We start from the raw sequence: 21,116 nt of genomic DNA on the forward strand, positions 1-21,116 counted from the left end.
CCTCGTATCAATCGCGGACCGACCGCAAGTGCGCTGTAATTAAACGGCAAGTGACACCGCTCTCTCTCTCTCTCTTTTTCTCTCTCTCTCGCTTGCTATGTCCTGGCCGCTTGGGGGCCTTTCGCGCCCACTCGCCCATTTCGTCCCTAGGTGTGGTGTCACTTTGGGGCTAAGTTCCGAGCCGCTCGTCCGTCGGTCCGCGTGAATCGAAGGCAACCGAAATGTCCTCCGGCTGCTACGGATTCCGGTTACTCTACTATTGCCTGCGAGTGCTTCGGCTTCACCGCCTGTGACCTGTACCAGGAAGTAGGGCGCATTCCCCCGGAACTGCGTCATAGCCCATCGGTTTCTCTTTCCACTTCCATGGCTCGCACTTAATTTTAAAAGGGCGGTGGATGGATGCGTACTCCTGGAGGCTAATAATAGTCGAAGACCGATGCCGAGGGACGTGAGAATTTTTTGCTGCATCTTTAAGCACCACCTCCCAGCTCGACGGACATTGTTGGTCGCAATTGTTTTTTTTTTGGCAAAATCAGATTCGAGCTAAGCCTCCGGAAGCTCTAGGAAGTTCGAATCCTTGCAAAGCGATGGGCGATAAAAACTGTTTTGCTTCAGAAAACGGGAAGAGGGACTGCCAAGAAACCAACCTTACTACCACCACAGGACATGTACCGGAACATTTGGGTGTAATCATCTGTAAACTAAAGTAATTTGTAACGGGATCTACATCATTCCCTCTCCGTCTCGCTCGACGGTCGACGGGGTGGTTCGTCGCCCGCCATACTCATGACATGACCAGCCCAGTGGAGCCCCGCAATGCGTATACGCTGCACGACAATGAGCTCGTCGTAGGATTAGTGCCATTCGCTGTTGTAGCGGCTCCCGCATTGTTCCTCCTCACATACAGGACCACAAATCAATCTGAGTATCATAAGCAACTGCCTTCGCCATACAGTACTGCTAGACACCGAATGGGGTTATCGTTCACCGACCAGCCGACTGGCAGCTCAGTGGTCTTCAAAGCCACCGCTACATCCCAGAGGAACCACGTCACCACCACCCGCCAGCACTGCAGTCCGCCTCTCCTGCTCGGGAGTGACTATCCGTCCGGAGCTCTGCACTCCCTGAACCCTTTGGCCGACACACTTACCACCGCACGTCCCTTATCAGCACTCACATTGTCCCGTCTGTTCCCGCGCCGATAACAAACACTTTCTGCGCTTCTTCGCTTCCACCGACACCGTGTTCTGCGCCTTCCATCGCCACCACTACACTTGCACGTCCTATACCGCCACAACCTGAGCTCGTGGCAACGTCGCTGCTCCACGTACTCTGATCGCTTACGATCATAACGTCAGAAGGATCCGCACGAAATTAATGAACTTCCGCTTAGCGGTTCCTTCGGGTGGCTTCGACATCATTATTCTGACATGGCTCACCGCGGACATCCCTTCCTTACCAGTGTTTGATGACTCCTTTTCGGTCTACCGATGCGATCGCACTGCCAGTAACAGCACTCGTTCCCGTGGCGGTGGGGCTCTCATCGTCTGTACAGCACACTTGCGCTCGTCCTCGTTCATCGGGGACCGTGTATATCCCACCCGATCGCAGCTCATCTGGACCGCATCTTGAGCGGCTCACTGAGTGTGTCGGCCGAATCGCTGAGCGCTTGGGCCCGAACGACAACTTGTTGTTGCTCGGTGACTTCAATCTTCCACTCGTCACATGGTCACCTGCCGGGCCATCATATGTTCCATCCGGTGCCAGCGCCTCGTCAACCGCATTCCTCGACGGTCTAGCAGTCAACGGTTTGCTCCAAAAAAATTCCGGCATCCAAAACAAGTACGGCCGGCAGCTCGACCTGATCCTCACGGATTCTAACGACTTCGGCGAGCGCGCACTTTCGCTGTCCATTGGGCAACCGCCCAGTGGACCCACGCCTCTGGACCGGTCCTCATCTCCACGTGGGCCTCGAGGGTTTAATTTCGCCAACAGATCCTTGCACAAAGATGCACAGATGTCTGCGTGGCTCGTCCCGATCCACAAGAAGCGATGCCACCAAACCGCTTCAAATTACCGAAGTATTTCCCTCCTCTGTGCCACGTCTAAAATCCTGGAACTAGTCGTTCACTCCTACCTTCTCTCTCTCGTTTCCTGGTCCTTCATCTACCCTGCCACTGCCTCTGGCTCACAGGTGGATGTGGTCTACACGGACTTTAGTGCCGCCTTCGACTGCATCTCGCATAGTTTGCTGGTTGCTAAGCTACGGCAGATGCGTCTTCGTGATCCTCTCATATCCTGAATTCAGTCATTCCTTACCGACCGGAGTACCCTCCTCTTTTCACTGTTCATGAACGACTGTTCCGCTGTACTCCCTCCTGAAGGCTACCTAATGTATGCCGACGACGTCAAGTTCTTCCTTCCCGTTTCCAACTCTGACGACGCCCGATCCCTCCAAAGAGCTATTGACGATTTCACAGCGTGATGTTCGTTCAATGGCCTCCGCTTGTCCCCGAATAAGTGCTGCTTCATCTCCTTCTCACGCCTCAGCTCCCCGCTATCCTGGGATTATTCCCTCCTCAACACTCCCCTTCCTCGAGCATCCACGGTGAAGGACCTCGGCGTGTGCCTCTACAGCGCACTAACTTTTACGCCACAGACCGAGGCCACTGTGGTTAAGGCCAACAAGACCCTCGGCCTCATTGTTTGTATGTCTCTTGACATACGCGATCCGTAGTGCCTGAGGGCTCTTTTCTGCTGCTGGGTCCGTCCTGTTCTCGAATACATCTCTGTTGTCTGGTCACCCTCGTCGCCTTCCTCTATGGATGTGCTAGAAAAAGTGCAACGTCGGTTCACCAGACTCGCCATTCGTAGGCTCCTGGGCGCCTCTGTTTCCGCCGTGCCCCCATACGACATTCGCTGTCGTATGTTGGGGCTACTTCCAATAGTGTCCCGCCACTCGCTTGCCCAATCCCTCTTCATCGCCAACCTTCTGCTCCATAACACGGATGCTACCTCCCTACTTTCTGCACTCCCACTCTGTGTCCCATCTCGTCGCCTCCGTGACAGACCCCCGTTCCTCATTCCCCTCCGCCGGACATGCTTCGTATCTAATGACCCATTCCTACGGGCGATCGGGTCCTTCAATGCCGCAAGCTCACTGTTCGACTTCCGCCTCCCAGGCGAACACTCTATATATTTAAAAATGTATGTTTGTCTGTCTGTACCGCTTTTTCTCAAAACTACTGAACCAATCCGCTTGAAATTTTGCACAGCGTAGTTTTGTGACCCCGGATTGTGAATAGGAAAGTTTGACCCTCCCACACCTCCGGGGAGGGGGACTACCATACAAACGTAACGTAACGTAACGTCCCATACGTAACGTCTCATACGTAACGTCCCATTCCAACGTTTTCGAGCAAATCCAACCAAATTCGGTAGGCGGGTGTTTTAAGGATGGGGAAATGTTCTGGCGAATGTTTGAAACTCCTCCCCTCTTTACAAAGGAGCGCTCCCATACAAAATCTAAGCTCATTTCAGTTAAACTCGGATAGTTTTCAAGCAATTTGAGCCAAATTCAGCTGGTGCGAGTTTTGACATGTATCCAACGGGAAGCGAGAAGGGAAGTCGATCGTGTACGTCAACGGGAATCCCGATTGTCTGAAAAGGATAAGTAACGGGAAATGAAAAGGTAAGCCGATCGTCCGAAACGGAGGAATAACCGGAGGCGGGAAGGGAAGCAGATCGGACGTCATGGCAGGCCAAGAAACTATCAAAATTTTGCTAGAGTGCCGTGAACTACTTTGAGTTGCTGTTGAGCTCCTTCTGTTCATGAAATATTTCACGCATTTTTTCAATGTGAACGTTGGATCCAAATTTCGCCAAGTTTTTTATGCTATCCAAAAAAATTGACTCACTGGGGCTCATGGATTTTTTCGCTCAAAAGCTGCTAGCATAGCAAAAAACCTGTACAAAAAACTCATAGTGTGGACGAGGCATTATAGAGGCAAGGTGCGCTGCTGCTAGCAAGCAACTTACTTTAGGAGAGAGAATGTGAATGAAATCTATTCGTCCACGTTTTTATAGCAAACCGAGCTGTCAAACAACTGTCACGTGCGTCACAGAGTGCAATCTTACCCAGTGATGATGTGTTCCCTACGGTTCGGAAATGTTCCTTTAAGCTAAGCTAGGGAAGATATTGTTTTCGTGAAGCTATCTTTTCGTTTTCGTCTAATTGTACAAATTTGGGTTTAACTTATTCTTCGAAAAGGTAAACTGCGTCCTCATGAATTTGTGTTGCTGAGTTGGCATCGCATGACCTTGTGCCCAGTTTATCGGCAGTCCCTTTTCGTTAGCCGTTGCCTACGCGGATTGCGATCCCTTCAAATGCTATGTCGTCGAGCAAAAAGAATAATGTATACCTTTTCCCTCCAATAAATCTAGCATCATCGTTGCGGAGAGAGCACACCAACCAAAGCAATGTCGGGGACCAATGTGCAAGGTTTTGATGGAGATCCCGAGTTGTTGGACCTGCAGTCGAGCTTCAATGAACAGCAGGTGTGTGTTTTTCAGGCCGCGAGGTTTTATTTAAATTCCAATAGCTCGAACTCAAATGTGCTTCTAATCGCGAATAGGCTAAAATATCCGCTCTTCGTGAAATCATACGCCAAACGGAAGCGGTCAATGACATAAAGCATGCAACGGCACAAGAGAAAGTGAAAAACATTGCCCAACGTTTGACGCACTTCAAGACGAAGGTCACCAGCTCCCGTCTAAATCGTGCCAACAGCAGTCTCGCCTCGCCGTCTCCATCAACCTCAACACCTGACGCTGTCGTGCACGCTCCCACCGAGAGCAGAGGCGGTACACAGTCGCTCCACCGGGGCCGCTCGGAATCATCCGGATTGGAGAAGTGTACACTGCTTCGCGAGCAAATCGAGCAAAACAGGCAGAAAATGGCAGCCCGGGAAAGCTGCAAGCGAGAGATTGAGGAGAAGGTGAGCGAAATTAAACACAAGCTCGAAACGACACTGAAGCAGGCGAAGGAAAAGCCACTAGATCTAGAACATCATCTGTCTGCAATGATCGACAAACCGTTGCAAACGCATGATTACCAGGCACTGAAACGAAGCATCCTAGACACTTCCATTACGCATCAAACAGCCGTCACCCAGTCAGAGACAACCAACAGTTTCAATACTAGTCTAGACCGAAACGAGGCCTGCGAAAAACTTGCCTATCTGGAAAATCAGAATGAGCTTTTGCAAGCTAAAGTGGTTGAAAAAAATGGCATCATAGAAGAACAATTAAACGCCCTATCCCAGTTGGCGTCTCGCTTAACTGGAAGTAGCAAACATGGAACGGTTCTCAAAGACGAGGTTCATCGGATGCAGGTATGTACCATTAGACACTGAGAGGAGAGATCGTGTGAATATTCAACGTTTTCCGCAAAAACCCTCCACTTGCAGGTAGAGCTACTACAAAAAAAGTGTAACATTTCCATCGAGGAAGCGACAAATCAAATAGATGAATCGACGATGCATAATTTGTACGAACAAGATGAAGGCTGCCGTTATGATATAATATCACTTCCTGAAGCAACACCATCCAGCGGCGTTGAAAAAAGGCAAGACGCTTCTGAGCTGGAACACGAAATCGAACTGCACACAGCGCTTCAACAGATCACCTCGCTCGAACAAGTGATCTCGTCACAGAGCGCCGAAAACGAGCGAATGGGCGAAGAGATTTCCCAGTTGCGACAAGCACTCGAAGAAAAAACGATCGAAGTCAATGTTATGGCAGCAAATGTATCTGTGTTGCAAGAAAAATTGAAAAGCAGTGGACCGAAACCGCTTTTTCCTAAGACGGCTGATGAGGAGCTTGAAGCAGAAACAGCCAAACTGAAGCAACAACTGGACGAGTCGAATAAAAACATGATCAAGTGTAAACTAAAGGTCAAACAGCTGCAGAAGCAGGTGGATACGTTTCGTAAATCATCCAACGTTCATGCCGAGATAGCTAGCCTAACGGAGGAGGTGAACATGTTGACGGAGCGACTAGCTGAAGCAGAAGCTGAAGCGCAGGTCGGCAGCATAAGCATCGTGAGTGTCGACAACAGTGGCTCCGCCGCTGACCTGCGCAAACGAGTTGAAACACTCGAACGTACGTGTCAAAATCAGGTAACGGCAATGCAATTGCTTGAGGAGCAGAAAAATGATTTGAACGACGATCTAAGCCGAACTCGATCTCAGTTACTGTCGCTGCGTGAGCAAATGCAAGCGAGAACAGAAGGCGAAACAGTTCATATCGCCAGTCAGATGCTGTCGATCGAGCTGGAGGAGCAGCTCGAGAAGTGTTTGGCTGATAAATCAGAACTATCGAAGGATTTGCTAGCGTGGGAGACAGAAAAGATGGAACTTCATAAAACCATCAAGCGCTACATGGACGAAAACGGTCAGCTGCTTGCAAAAATCGACAAACTGAGCATCGAAAAAGTGAGTTCGGCAGAATCGATCGAAGTTTTGGAAAATCTGACGCAACACGAAAAGCAGGAAATGGAAAAGTCGGAAAAACGCATCTCCGATTCTAACACTAGTGACGCGTCGCCCGGTGCAACTGTGCACGAGTCGAGAGAAGACTTGAATGATAATTTGCTCAAACTGATGGAAGAAAGCAAAGAACTGATGGAGAAGGTCGAGTTGTTCACAGATGAACGACGGGAAGTGCTAGAGAAATTGGACGCAATGTCGATTGAAAATCAAGCGTATATCTGCGAGCTCGATAAGTTGAAAGAGGCCAATGAGCAACTGCGTAGCTACAGCGTCGAACTAGTATCAGCAAAATCTGACTTGGAAGACAAGTTGAAGCTGATCAACGATGAAAAGGAATGCATTCGGCAAGAGCTGAACACGTTTCGGTTAAAAATCAACGAAGGGAAAGAGAGCGATCCCGGAACCGCACAGTGTGCGGACCCATTGGAAGCGCAAATTTTCAGCAAGCATGATTACGAACACTCGATACTTACGGTCGAAAACGATATCTCAAACTACACGAAAATTAAAGACAAACAAAAGCGATTACAAACGTGTAAGAAGCTTTCAGTGAGCGCGAAGCAATTGGTGACGCTAAGCAAGCAACTGTTGGAGGAGTATGAACGTATGGCAGATGAACGCAATTCGTTGAGCAAGCAAGTGGCTGCACTTTTGCAAGGTAGTGTCAAGGCAGACGGAGCTGATTCTGACCGGAGTAGTTCCACAATGGTCGAAAAAACCTTAGCGGAGGTAAAAAGTAGCTTAAACAAAAAAGAGTTGGAAATCATCCAGCTCCAAGAGCATCTTACTGCACTTAATCGTGAGCTTAAGTCCGCTTCAGAGAAAATCCCAGATGACGAACCGCAGCTGCTGCAGATAGAGTTGAATGCGAAAAATGATGAAATTATGCTGCTCAAGAAAGATATTGATGCATTGGTCGATACAAAGGCAACTGAATTGTTGCACATACAGCAGGCCCTCTTGGAAGCGCAAAACGAGATACATCAGTTGAAAACGCATGTTGCGACTTTGCAGCGAACCAACGTGCAGCTCGTACAAGATATCGAAGGGAAAGAGAAAGATATTGACCAGCTAAAATCGATTATCGTGACCATAGAGAACACACAGAAATCATCCAACGAGGAAATGTGGCAGAGTGTTCAACACAAGCAAGAAACCATCGATACCATGAATGCACAAATTATCGAACTTTACCGAACGATCGAAGAACGCTGCAATGAATTGGCAGAGTGTAAGAACCAATTGAACGACACGGCTAGTGCTTTGAATGCCAAAGATGCCCAAATTTCCAGTCTTAAGCTTGGTAACGAAAAGTTAAGCTCACGCATTGCTAATCTGGAGGTGGAACAACAGACCATTCAAACTGAACAACTGGAAAAGGTAAAAGAAAACCTAACCCAGAAAAACGAGGAACTGTTGGAAAAGCTCAAAAAGTTTGCCGCTAACCTCAAGAAGAAAAACACTCAATGCAATGATCTGGAGGTGGAAAATCAACGGCTGTGTGAAGAAAATCGAACGCTGTTGGAGCGGGTGGCTAAACTTGAGTTCGATTTACAGAACATTGAAGGCAAAGCCGAGGTTTGCGAGGAAAACCAAGAGCTAGCACAAAAACTGCACCATCTAAACAACGAACTGCACCGGCTGCTTGAGCTGAAGTATCAAATGGAATCGGAGTTCCATGCGACTCGCGAAGAATTGCGAGTGGAAAAGGACAATTGCGAGGCTGCACAAACTGGCATCGCTAACGCGCGTGTGCGCTTGGAAGAAATGGAGCGGGAGCTGAACGAAAAACGCGCAGAAATGGATGCCTTGCACCAGGAACTCACTGCCCGACAAATGAAAATCGACAAGTGTAAGGCAATTATTAAGGAAAAAATCAAGGAAGCACAACGCCTACAGGAACACGAGCGACGTACCGCTTACCTGGAGGATGAACTGCGAATGACGCAAAGCAAACTGGAGGAGTTCCATAATCAAACACTACTGCTCGGTCGTTTGAAGAATGAAAAAGAAGAGCTGAATGCCGCTGTACGGGTGGAAGCTAAGCAGCGACGCAGCCTGGAAGTGGAGCTGCAGGAGCTAAAGCAAACACAAACCGCGTATCGGGAACGAGAAGAAAACCTAGCTAAAACTCTAACAATCATCGAAGGATGGCTTAGCCAACAGCAAGCGAAGTGGAGTTTGGCGTCTTCCCCGGTACCGGAGTCCGTTTCAGATTCGGACAAACTTTTGCAATTCCTCTCTATTCTGGAGCAAATCGACAAATGCATCGCGGAACTGATGACAAATAAAAATAACGAACTGAACGGCATTGTCGTTCAGCTGCACGAAGCGAAAGAAATGGCAACGACGCTGTCCGATCAGATTCATCATTTGCAAAAAGAACTGCAAATGGCCAAGGAAGAAAGCACACGTATCGCGCATTGCAGCCAAGAGCATCACGATTCTCTAACTGCACTACAATGCGATTTCGCCGTGAAGCAAAGAGAGCTGCAAAACGAAACTAGCGAAAAGTTGCAACGCTGCATTGAGCTGGAGGACGTCAGTTACAGGTTGCAAGAAGCGCAAAACGAAAATAGATCATTGAGGGAAGCGAATGAGTGCTTGCAGAGCGTAAACTTGGAGAAAACTAGCGAAATAGACACCCTATACAAATCAGCCGCAGCGTGCGACGAGGAAACGAAACGCTGCAGAGCACAGTTAGAATCATGTACAGTTGAGAACGATACACTAAAACAAGTCGTACAACAGTTGCAGCAACAGGTGGAACATGCCTTCGACGACGGGGAAACGATGCGGGCCAAGTGTGATAGGCATAAGCACCTTTGCGACGAACTTACTGCTCAGGTAGCTGAACTCACTGATGCGCGTATTAAGGCAGAACAACAGCTGGAACCGTTACACAAGCAATGTAACGATCAGCTAGCAGCCAATGAAGCGCTAACGATTGAGTGTGCCAAACACAAGAACCAGATTGCGCTACAACGCTCTGAGCTGGAGGAAATGGAAAGAATAACAGCGGAACTTCAGTGCCAGAGCGACCGTCAGAAGCAGGAGCTCGCTGCATTGCAGACTACTTGCGACGAACTTTGCGAGCGTCTGAATGTAAGTATTGAGCACGAATCGACGATTGTCGCTGACTGCCACCATTATAAACTCGAGTACCAGGCGTTAACCCAAGAGGTAGCCGCTCTCAAACAAGCGAACGAAACTCTCAAGGAAACGGCGAAAAGGACGCAAGAAGCATCGGAAGCGGAATGTGATCAGCTGCGCCAAGAATGCGAACGGTTGAGGACGGTGCCGGTAACAACTGCTGTGACTGCAATGACAACCACTGCCGCGCCATGCAGTATATGGGATGAACAATCGCTAGCGGATGGTTGGGGAGATGATACGGTGCGACTAGAGGAGTCGCTCCACCAGAAAGAAAGTCACATTCAGCAACTGACGGCGGAAAAGGAAATGATGCAGCAGGAAATCACTGATCTCAAGGTCAAGTCGGGAAAACTGCTGCGTAAGCTGAAGGAATGTCGGTCAAAATCCGACTGCCAGGAGGGAGTGGCTTCTTCGACGAAGCCTTGCGAGCCATCAACGGACAGTGCCTTGCTTGATCCAAAAGCGAGTCGAGAGTTGCGTTCATCAATTGATGCCGCCACAAAGAAATACGAAGATCTGCAACGAGAATACCAGCACATGCTAGCTAGAATTGATACGCTCGAGACAGCATGCGAAAAACTGACGGAAATTAAGGAAGCTCAAGACAAACAAATCGAAGCGCTTATAAAGTCTCAATGTGAGCGTGACGTTGAACCGACGGAGAGCGATACTTCCTTGCTCAAGCAGAAGTTGGCGGAAGTACAACACACCGTTCTACTGCTAGAGAAAGAAAAGAACGAAATGTCCCACGAGCTGGAAACTATGAATGAACAGATTTTACAGGACCTGCGCTTCGAGGATCAGCTCAAGAGTGTGTTGCTCGAGGTGGACGCAAAGAATGTGGAACTGCAGATGTTGCGATCAACGCTACAACAAATGCAATCGGAAAATGGTAACGAGCTGAACATGCAGAATGCGACATTGCTCGAGCAGGTTGATAATCTTAAGCAAAAAATAATTTCTCTGGAGCAGAATAAGAACCACAACATATTTGCTGCTGGTGGTGGCGGCCAGTCACCCATTGTGGTGGAACTTGTTGGTGAACCGTCCTGTTCTACGTCACAGGGACTGCCAGTGGAAGTTGCCGAGATCGCAGAAGCAACTGATATGGACGATGCTGCCCACGTGCGCTCGGTTCTAAAGGAGCAGGAGGTAGAAATTGTAACACTCCGGCAGCAGCTAGCAGTCCGCAGCGCCGAATATGCGAGGCTTGCAGCGCACGTTGATCCAGCACGCTTTGCTACGACGCTCGGCAAAAGTGCCGAACCACAAGTAAAGCTCGATGTTCAGCAAAGCGGCGATCGCGTATCACAAGCCGAATTGGAACTGGCACTATACATGATATACCAGCGTGACATGCGCTGTGACGAGCTGGAGATTGAGTTGCGCAATTTGCTGGAAGAGCGTGATGCACTGCAGTTACGTCTCTCAAATGCATTGCGAATGCACGAAGAGTTTAGACTAAAGATGATCGTTTCGGCTTCAAGTTGTGACGGAGGTATTATAACAGCTTCAAACTGCTTTATCGAAGGTTTCATATGTATTTGTATCCATGCTTTTTACAGCGGAAGGCCCCACTGTGTCCGACGAGAGCTCTATTGAGGCAACACCCGAAAAGGACAGCCTTGGAATGGATAGTTTAGAAGGTAAAGCAGCCGAATCGACGAGCAGTCCCATCTCGAAGGACCTCAGTTCGAAGCTGTCGGAGCTGCACTCGATCAGCTACTCGAAGGAAAAGCATTGGCAGGAGGAGCGTGAAAGCCGCAACCGGCAACTGACGTTAATTCAACGCGACCTAGCAAATATGCCGCTGGAAGCAGCGGCCAAAATAGTCGGTGCAGATGTCGGTAAGCAGATGACCGCACAATGGTTGCTATTCCTTACATTTCAATTTTGATAACGACGTATATCTTCTTCGATTCGTCACAGGCTACACCGAAGCGGCTCCGCAGCAAAGCGCTTCGTCGGTTCTTATTAACTGGATCCTAGGGAAAAAGTAAAAAGGATTATGATTTATTTTTAAAAAAATTGTATATTTCAATATTCCAACACAACATCATAATTGTTCAATTGTACATGTCGGATTGTTTATAGTATATCAGCTAGAATAGTGTAACAAGTTTAAAATAAAATAGGTAACATGTGTCGCTCATGGTAAATCAAATTCAATGTCAAAACGTTAATGGTGCAATGTGAATAATAATAAGTATAATATTGTAACATATTCTTTTTATTTTTGTATACTAGCTTGTACATTTTATATGTTTAAATTTGTTATTGAGATGCTTCCAATGTTGAAGAAGAGTAGCCTTCTGACATATAGCCGCGTATTGCCGTATAGTGATGACGTTTGCTATTTACAAGCAATTACATCGTCCGGGAGATAAAGCAATCGTTTCGCAATAATACCGCTTAACCGCGCGAAAGCTAATGGCCTCGTTAGTTATTTCTCACCTACGCTACGCGCATCGAATGAAGTACAGCTGAACAAATATAACGCTTGCAGCTATTGGATGAATCGGCTGCTTACACCATTGTACATTACACTGTCTACAATTTCTGTTTTTTTTTTATCTTAGTCAAAGATTGTCCAGTCCACATATCTATTTAATGCTTTTGAATTTATCAAATTCAGTGGTTATTGTTGCATTGCGTTGCGCTTGAATTGAACCAAGGGCATTGGGTTACGGAAGTGCACAGCTATATCATCACAAAAAGAATAATTTTTTTTCTTATTTATTGTTTGTGAACAACCATATGCCATCGGACGTAAAAGCTATCTTAAATTGCCCTCATTGCCCCCTTTGCAGCACCAACAAGTTTGGTGTGATAGGAAAAAAACCCATGGTGTAGACTTCATCATTGCGTTAAAGGTTCAATATCATACCATATTAAAAAAGATCCACTTTATAATAATGCTTCTCTAACAGCCTTTTTGTGAATGTGCAGTTTTTTCCCCTGCTTCACGACCTACAAGTACATTACTGATTTGATTTTAAAGTTTTGGTTTCCTCCTGTCCTAGATCCCATATTTTTGGTTTGTGTGTTTGTTCTTTGTATACACTCAATATGCATTGAATATTCAGTTACTATGTCGCACTATCTGCGCTACACAATCATCACTCATATGCCTCAACTATAACAGTTAATAAACATCGATTTTAGAATATACTTCTGACCTGTCACAGTAGCTTATATCGAATATTTCTTAGCTTTTGCTTATTATTTTCCATTCATCCCAAAGTCTGTGTAATTTATGAATGTAATCAATGATAATATTCCACTTTCCGCTTCCTATGATAACACTTTTACATCTATATAGTTTGTTCGGAGTCCATAAACATCAACTTGGCTTTCGTTAAAAAAAATTAATTTAAAACAGATCTAAAATGCTATACGCTGAACCGTTGTGGTATGCGTTTATCCGAGTAAAACATACTTTTAGTTATATATTGTTTTATATCAGAACAATATGGACTGCTTTCGGACTAATTAGGTTTACTCAGATTCGTGAATTGTGAAGATACAAAAAAACAGGGGCCAACTTCATGCTGGATAAAAAGTAATAAAATTGGATTATAAATGTTTTATCTGTGAATTCATTTTCATGTTACTTTTGTTTTATTTACAGCCGGTAAGAGACAGTCTTTTAAGCCAGGTACCTGTAAGTGAATAATAAATATATTGTTGTGTCAACGAATATCCCAGAACATAGAAATGATGGAACAAGAGGGACAATAAAATTACTCACCATGTGACAAAATAGAATATTGCATCGGAGTCCTTATTTAACAATATGCTGCGCAACCATTTGCCTAAATATACATTTATATATGTGTATATAAGTATATGCTGTTTGCTACATTAGCAGACTTTAATTCATATGGGAGTTGATGTACTATATTAAATCATTGTTTGTTTGTTTTTATATCCATGCTCTTCCAAAGGTGTTTATCGGTTTTTGGAGTCTGCTGAATGCTTTCACGCAAAGGCAATACACAAAGGTAAAGATAAACCTATCAGTTACGCATTACTAATACATGAGTTCGCGACAGATCTATCAAACAAGTATCGAGACATGCTAATAATATCGTTTTTCACTCAACCTATCCATCTATTATAACTGATCAGTTATAACGATGAGCTGCAGTGTCTTTCATTTTTGTTCCAGAACTTTTATAATACTAAAAAAGGTAAGAGAAGTATCTTTTCGGAGAGTCAAATTTGAATGCAGGGTTCCCTCCCCCCATTGGCCGTTGAGCCTTGAGTACTCCCGTTTAGCCGGGCACAAATCGTCGCCTGCGAATGGATTGGTTCTGGCCGGGTAGATTAAAGCAGCTTCTTGGTATAACCATCCGTGCATTGCCCTGGGCGGGCCGTGATCCGCCTACCGTCATCAGAGTACTTAGGTGTGCGGCATACCCCTCCGTTAGTGGCGTTGCCGTAGTCTGAAGCTTTTTGCTAACCTGCAACACAATGTGATAGAAATCGTATTAAAAATGTATCATTTGTAAAATGAAGTTAGAATATTCGTCCATTAAACAATTTTTTGCGGCATCATCTCAGTATCAACAGAGCTTATGCTGCGAAGGCATGCATTAATAGAATAATATGGCTTCTAATGTCAGGGATTGGCAAATTTTTCCTACCTTCCCGGTGATGAAGATCTGTTTAGGCTTAAGCCCAATGCTGGTGTAAACACTAATATCCTTACTGCTACCGTACGCAGCGTGCACAATGAGACCTTGATTCAGTATTAGATTGTTTAGATAGGTCGCCTTGTGACCGAGCGGATCGGTTGACAGCCCATCAGCGAACGAGACCAGTCCGTGGGGAAAGTTGTGCTGACTCAACCACGATAGTACGCGCTGCTGTTGCATGTCGGGCCGACCGGTGATGTAAATGAGCAGGTAGCCAAGCTCCTGCCAATGGCGGCACACGTCGACTGCGCCTGCCCGTACCTTCGGATCCTTACCCGTTACCGACACGGACGCCGTAAACGAGCCGTCGATGCTGAACACGATGCATTCTGTCCTCGGTGGTACAACGGCCATGTAGAAGTCGACCGACGTATGATCACCGCGCACAACCATCTTTACAGGAAAAATGCCGTACTCGCAGGTACGATCCTCTGGGACCGTGAAGGTGATGCGGCCATTTTTATCCGTTGTTTCAGTGGCCAGCAACTGCCACTCTCCCGCCAGCGGATCGCGCATGATGTGGATGTCGACCCGCTCACCCGCTAGTGTTATGACGTCGAGGGGACCGTACATGAAGCGTGCTACCAGCCGTTGGGGTTCACCTTCGCGCACGATCACATCGTTCGCCCGGTGATTGGCCGCAACATTCTTCAGTTTGACCGAGGTACGCTTTTTGTTCCACTTTTCCCGTGGCTGGCCGGGCCGAAAGGAGGAAACGTCCTTTTCGTATGCACCAGTGCACGCCAGTTCGTCGAAGCGTCCGATCTGCTGCAGGATGAACGCGACTACATCGCTCGACTCCCAGTAGCTGGCGTGGAAGAGGTGGGGCAGTGCATGCGAAGGAAAGTTGCTCAACCCCTCGGGGCAGTAGAGCGCGTAGTCGAGACGTTTCGGTCCCCACCATCGCTGCTGAAGTTGATTAATGGTAGTGAGCGGCACGTTGTCGATGATCCCAGATGCGCCGCTTTGAATCGAGGTGTCCGAGAGTCGCCGAGGCGGCAGCCCATCTCCAAAGATCTGCGGGCTCGACTGGATGAGCTCGAGCAAATGACACGGCTGACCGTTACCGAGCGGGTACTTGGCGTAGCGTGGCACATTCACTGGGGACAACAGCGAGAATCGCGCGCTGAGGAGTGGTTCGAGCCGAGACGCGGTCGGATCTGTCGGGTGGAATAGATTGTACAGCTGGGTGCAGGCCGGCTTGTGGTTGCCGCACCGATGATCGGCCAACCGGCGGGCGGAAAGGATCACTGCCAGCGGACTGCCAAACATAAAAAAGTCTCCCACCTCGAACTCGAACTTTGGAATGCGGGACTCACTCGTAGAGGAAGACCGTCTCCGAGGTGAAGGCGCCGTGAGTAATTTGCTTGCATCGAGCTCGTTCGCTTCGACAAAATCAGAAATGTGATTGAGACCAGATGCTTCGCTGCCCTGGTGAGCGTTCGACCGGCATAGTGCATCGTGCGCCAGGATACTACCCATCGAGTCGCCGATCATCACGATCTGACCGTTAAAACCGCGCCCTTCGTCGGACTTCAGGAACTCGGAGAAAATCTGATTGGCACAAGTGACGGCGCGGCTCACCGATTCGTGAAAGTCGGGCGAAGACGTTGCTAGCAACGGGATGGCGCCGATCGGGACGTCAGTGAGGCTGGCTACATCGCTTCCAGCCGGCGGACTGTTGAAGGAGTACGGGCTCAAACTGGACAGAATGCCAAGCGCATCGGAACACACCGGCGGACAGGGTAGCAACCGGAGGGCTACGTGGCCGACAAGGGCAGGATAGTGTTGCCGCATGACAGACTCGAGCGCCCCTCGGAAGGTGGTGATGTCAGATTTCTTCGTCGTCATGTCGGAACTAGCATCGAGCACGCTGCCGGCATGCATGATTAGTATCAGGACCGATGTGGGACAGGAGGGCAAGCCGGGAGAACCCGGTGGCGATGGGTCGTGATTCTGACGGTCGACGCTGGAGAACTGCCCTAGAAAAGACCTGCGCATTCCACGCTCGGAGGTGACGCGCTGCAGGTACGATTGACTGAAGATACTGTCCTCTTGGTGCTTGTGGTTCGCTGCGATCGGTGGACTGTCATCCTCTTCGGCCAGTAGCTCCAGTGAGCTCCACTTTACAAGCGATGCTTTCTCTCCCAATTCACCTAAGCCAAGTGTAAAGCGAACAGGGCGATGGAAAGAACAAAGGTTAAAACTATTATTCACCCCATTCGACAGCTGCAAACTGCCAATTTTGAAACGCCTCGTGACACATACCCCGTGCTGAGAAAACATAAGTTGTAAAGGCATGCAATGATCCAGGAGCGCGTTTTTGCATAATATACACATAGAAACATTTTTGCAAAGAAACATAATATACATTGCGACGTGCGAATCTATCTTCCCAATGCAACTCGTGGGTTCACAGGCTTACCTACGCAATCGAAAAATTCCTCCTCGGAGCCAGATTTTGAGTCTACCTCCAACTTTTCCATCCTCCAGTTGGCAACCTGTTGTACACACGGGAGATATGTGTTAGCGTAGATCCAGCGGACCACCCGCGCCACACTATGGTATTACCTGCAAATCAAAACTTTGTGCCGAGCCCAGGGGCGAGTGGAGTTTACTTTTCGAGCCCGAGTGGTGCTGCTTTCGCAGCAAACTGCTACCGCCTTGACTGCTGCTGCCCCGGGTTCCTTCAGCAGTTTCCTCGCCCTCATCGTACTCGCCACCGTCGTCGCTGTCGTTTGCGTCACCGACACGTTTATCCTCGTCCTTCCGCTGGTTGTCACCAGAACCAATCCGTTGCTCTCTTCTGCCACCACCGTCATCACCATATTCTCCCGTAGTGATCACCGGAATTTTGTCCTTTTTGTCCATGCGTGGTGTCGAGTTTTCATTAGTCTTTTCGAGCGAGTATATTTTATTTGAGCTACGATTGTCATGTTCATGCACTAGAAGAGGTGGCAGATAAGAAGAAAAAAACGAAATCAGTTTTGAGTATCTGCGCCTCTCGTGATTGCCGCCATCGCGCATCTTACCATACTGTAGTCCTGCTTCTTCTTCATCCTCTTCTTCCTCCTCCTCATCGCCAGCATCGTTTCCGTCGGTTGCATCATCGTTGCCCATCTTTCGCTTCAGCGCCAGCTGGGTTTGGCGCTCGATCTCCCGTATTGCCTCCATCGATAGGCCGTACCACTCGTCCTGCCAGGCCCACGCCTGACGGTGAGCCCGTAACATCGTCTTGCGCAGAGCCGTATCGTGGATGAACTTTTCCAACTTTGTCTGCATACCCCAGTAGCGGAACTCCACGCGGCACAGCTTGTACGCACACATTAGTGACATATTGCGTTCCGTTGGTTGCTTGCGCTCCTTCACCTCCTCCCAGTACTCGTCCAACCATTGTTCGTTTAGTGGGCCCCGTCCGGTGCGCTCGGAACAGTAGAGCGTAGGGTCTTCCTCCCTCGTATAGTCTGCCCCGCCCAGCTGGTCCTTTACGATATCGATCAGATCCACAATCCGGTTGCGCAGGTCGGAACCACTCAGTTTAAACACATTCTCTTGGTGGCCGTTGTCGGGAAAGTAGTAGGTTTCTATCTCGAGCGAAAACTTCTCTACGAACGGGCACGTGTATCGTGTCTTCGTGTAGGGGTAGGCATTCCACGCCTCCTCCTCGACCGTGAGCGCACTCTTCGGCAGTAGCCCTTTGATCCACCCGGGCAGGTGGCTTCCGACATGGTAGATTTTACGCGTGTACTGCCCATTGCCACCCGGTCCATCCTGATATGGTTCATTCACGATAATTTCGACTCCACTGCCAGCGCCACTGCTCTCTTCGCGACTTTTTTTCTGGCCAAAACGAAACCAAAAAAAAGCAATATAAATTATATTTTAATTGTGAGTGGTTGCATGTCCAATGTGTGGATGGACACAACTAGTACATTTTCAGTAGGATGGGCCCCAGTGAATTTCAAACGGTACTCATTAGGCCACTAAATGTAACACGAAATAAATGAAAAAACTATACGCTACTTACCGCAATCATATACAGTTGTGCTATCCTGTATTCTTCCACCGTTAGCGGCAAAGGAATGCGATACTCCTTTATAAGCATGGTTTACGCTGTAGTTTTCACTTCCTGTAATGTTCAATGATGAAAAAATAAAACAGGTTGAGAAGAAATACATTTCAGATCTGCGGTGTCTGCACTGCCCGTCGAAGGTAACCACCATACTTTGCACAATTGGGCTACAGAACACGCACACAACATATGTCTAGTCTTTCAAGTGCTACATATGACGAGGGCCATCATTTTCCCTGTCCGCAATTGTATGTCGAGACGAAGCAAGGGGAAGAAAATAGTCAAATTTCTACCTCAACTGACATCGACTTCTGAACCCTGAATCAAACGCACCATTGTACTTTAACTTTGTTTTAAATGATTCTTGTTTCTTAGAACTACCGGGTGTATGGTTGGACCCATAATGGGACTGTGAGCAGATTGAAATAATATGTTATCTTTTCTATAGTCCCTGAAAAATATCTGCTATTCGGCCCGTAGGCTTACACTGCCAAGCAATCAATCGACTATCTTGTTCCGCAAACTATTACTTCCAAAACCTTACAATATAAGGGAAAACTACAGCAGGTCCCTAGCTGGAAAGTTGACGAAAGAGAACCACTATTAACCTGATTGTTCTATTTTCCATTTGTAATAACAATTAGCATGCTTGGCCTTCCCAGTGTTCCCTTAGAGACTCATTTTGCGTGGGTCTGGTCCCTCGTGGTTAACATGCTTTAATCCGATTCACGAAGCATCGCACGAGGGACCACCGCATTTTTTAATAGCATTATCCAATGAAAGTAATGTAATCGAATCGACCATTCTTCGAACTGTGTGTTGTGGTGTCCGCGCAGTGGAGCCGTGCCTTACGTGCCCTCATCTCTTCCCGCAAATCGATCGGTCGGTGGTACAATGTCATTTACAGGACTCGCTCAATGTGTGTGAGATAATTGCGTTTTGCGCTCCGAAGCGCGCAAAAACGTCAAGGATCCTGTTGTTTGGCTCACCCAGCTAGGAGGAGGCGCACCATCACCTTCGTCCTCGACAGGTCATTATGTTAGATAAGCTTCGGAACAGGACAAGGTTAAGATCGTTTGGTTGATTGCACACGTCCATACAGAGGACTTGGTTTGGCCCGTTTCGCCCAATGATCCAAACCATTTTTGTAGGGTTTCACACGGGGTTTCCAGTTAGCAAGGAGGAAACCCAAAAACGCTGCACCTTCGGCAACAGCAGTATCTGTTACATCTTCAAAGAGGGAAAAGAAACAATGAGAGATAATGTTTAAATAAAAGGGGAAAGCTACTGCCGTCGATTTGCGGCAAATCACACACGGGTGTGCTATCCGGAACCGTTCAATCAATCGTTGGTAGACCAAATACCAAAAAGGAGTCATTTTTTTTTGGTAAACGAAGCCACACCGAAGCGGTAGAAAGCTGAGTTACATAAGAATGTAAAGAACACAGTTCAGTTCCATTTTTCTACTGCAAGCGATGGAACCAAGACCGACTCGCGGACCGGGCGCCTCTGCTCGTCTTCAGTTGTCGCCCCATTCGTACGCAATGTTTACTACTAAAATAAATAAACACTTAATTCTGCGAACGGTAGGGCAACATTTTCCCACGCAGTCTGTCGGAGCCACTACGCAAAGAAAGCAGAGGACACAGTAAAGGCCACTAATGATGCGAGAAGAATGGAGCAAAAGGATTCTTACGTTCGTTCGCGCGCGCACTCGCTCTATCTTTATCTTCCCTTCTCTCTGTTTCTCTCTTCACGCTCTCGTTCTCGCTCTCCCTTACTATAGCATTATTAGTTTGTATCTCGAAAAACACTGCCTTCATTTGCTACACTCATAATAATAATAATAATAATAATAATAATAATAATAATAATAATAAAGCAAAGCCGTAGCGCACTTGCATTTTACGGCAACACAAAATGCAATCATTAGCGGTTCGGTTTGGTACAGTTTGTTTACGAAACGTACACTACTTTCCTGGCTTCCGTTTGGATACACACCGTCGCCAAGCACGCGAGCAATAGATACACAATGTGTGCGAGAAGCATTCACACAGCACCCCACAAACACGTCGCGCGCCAGCAGTGGAGCGCAAATTCACTAACAACACACCACATTTAAACGACGACGAGCGGCCTAGGCTCTAGCACAAGGTATGCGTGTACATGCGATATGTATTCGAACTACAGAGGATGGAAGGACTATGCTTAGAGCGAGCGGAAGCTGCAGGTGCACAGGTACACAGATTTGCGTACACACGTATATGTATATACTGTCCGTCACCGATGCGAGCTCTCTGCTCTGCCTGGATGTGTACCAGTGTTACTCTTTGCCGCTGCAAACCTGACGCGCGACTGAGCGACTAACCCGTCCGAACATGTTGGCCTAGGCACCCTCTTGACACTGTCAAACCAGAGCGCTGAGCTCTCACTCACATCGCAGCATCGCAACAAGTTTGTTGCGGTTGCAAGTTGCAACAACTAGTGTTGTTGTGATGTTCGCGACTGTGCGTTCACTCGGTCGCATGGATGGAATAGAGTATTTAAATTAGAATGGCATCTCACTGCCACTGCGGCGTGCCATTAGGTTTCGCAAATTGCAAGAAGAAGTACACGAAATCAACGTTTAGTAGACAT

The 21,116-nt window shown here is 47.6% G+C and overlaps 2 protein-coding genes across 2 annotated transcripts; one reads left to right on the plus strand and one right to left on the minus strand.

Annotated features, from left to right (window-relative positions):
- Nucleotides 1-4,144: 4,144 nt before the first annotated feature.
- Nucleotides 4,145-12,356, plus strand: LOC131213827 (protein lava lamp). The gene is made up of 6 exons (XM_058207982.1): nt 4,145-4,270; nt 4,444-4,557; nt 4,635-5,393; nt 5,469-11,205; nt 11,273-11,554; nt 11,637-12,356. Exons 2-6 carry the CDS (start codon nt 4,480-4,482, stop codon nt 11,705-11,707), a joined length of 6,927 nt encoding a protein of 2,308 aa, XP_058063965.1. The 5' UTR covers nt 4,145-4,270; nt 4,444-4,479; the 3' UTR covers nt 11,708-12,356.
- LOC131213828 (protein retinal degeneration B) lies at nt 11,824-20,459 on the minus strand. The gene is made up of 9 exons (XM_058207983.1): nt 20,449-20,459; nt 18,435-18,536; nt 17,422-18,247; nt 16,979-17,352; nt 16,833-16,908; nt 16,676-16,681; nt 14,357-16,563; nt 13,459-14,173; nt 11,824-13,369 (listed from the first exon to the last, which is right to left on the minus strand). The coding sequence occupies exons 2-8, from the start codon at nt 18,510-18,512 to the stop codon at nt 13,985-13,987; spliced, it is 3,756 nt and encodes a 1,251-aa protein (XP_058063966.1). The 5' UTR covers nt 18,513-18,536; nt 20,449-20,459; the 3' UTR covers nt 11,824-13,369; nt 13,459-13,984.
- Nucleotides 20,460-21,116: the final 657 nt, after the last annotated feature.

Source organism: Anopheles bellator, chromosome X (genome assembly GCF_943735745.2).
Source record: "Anopheles bellator chromosome X, idAnoBellAS_SP24_06.2, whole genome shotgun sequence".
In the NCBI taxonomy this organism is placed as follows: Eukaryota; Metazoa; Arthropoda; class Insecta; order Diptera; family Culicidae; genus Anopheles; species Anopheles bellator.

Coding starts and splice junctions, on each gene's coding strand:
- LOC131213827 (XM_058207982.1), top strand. CDS start 4,480: ATGTCGGGGACCAATGTGCAAGGTTTTGATGGAGATCCCGAGTTGTTG. Junction 4,558..4,634: donor CGAGCTTCAATGAACAGCAG/GTGTGTGTTTTT, acceptor AATCGCGAATAG/GCTAAAATATCCGCTCTTCG. Junction 5,394..5,468: donor ACGAGGTTCATCGGATGCAG/GTATGTACCATT, acceptor CTCCACTTGCAG/GTAGAGCTACTACAAAAAAA.
- LOC131213828 (XM_058207983.1), bottom strand. CDS start 18,512: ATGCTTATAAAGGAGTATCGCATTCCTTTGCCGCTAACGGTGGAAGAA. Junction 17,353..17,421: donor TGGTAAGATGCGCGATGGCG/GCAATCACGAGA, acceptor CACCTCTTCTAG/TGCATGAACATGACAATCGT. Junction 14,174..14,356: donor AGATCTTCATCACCGGGAAG/GTAGGAAAAATT, acceptor ATTGTGTTGCAG/GTTAGCAAAAAGCTTCAGAC.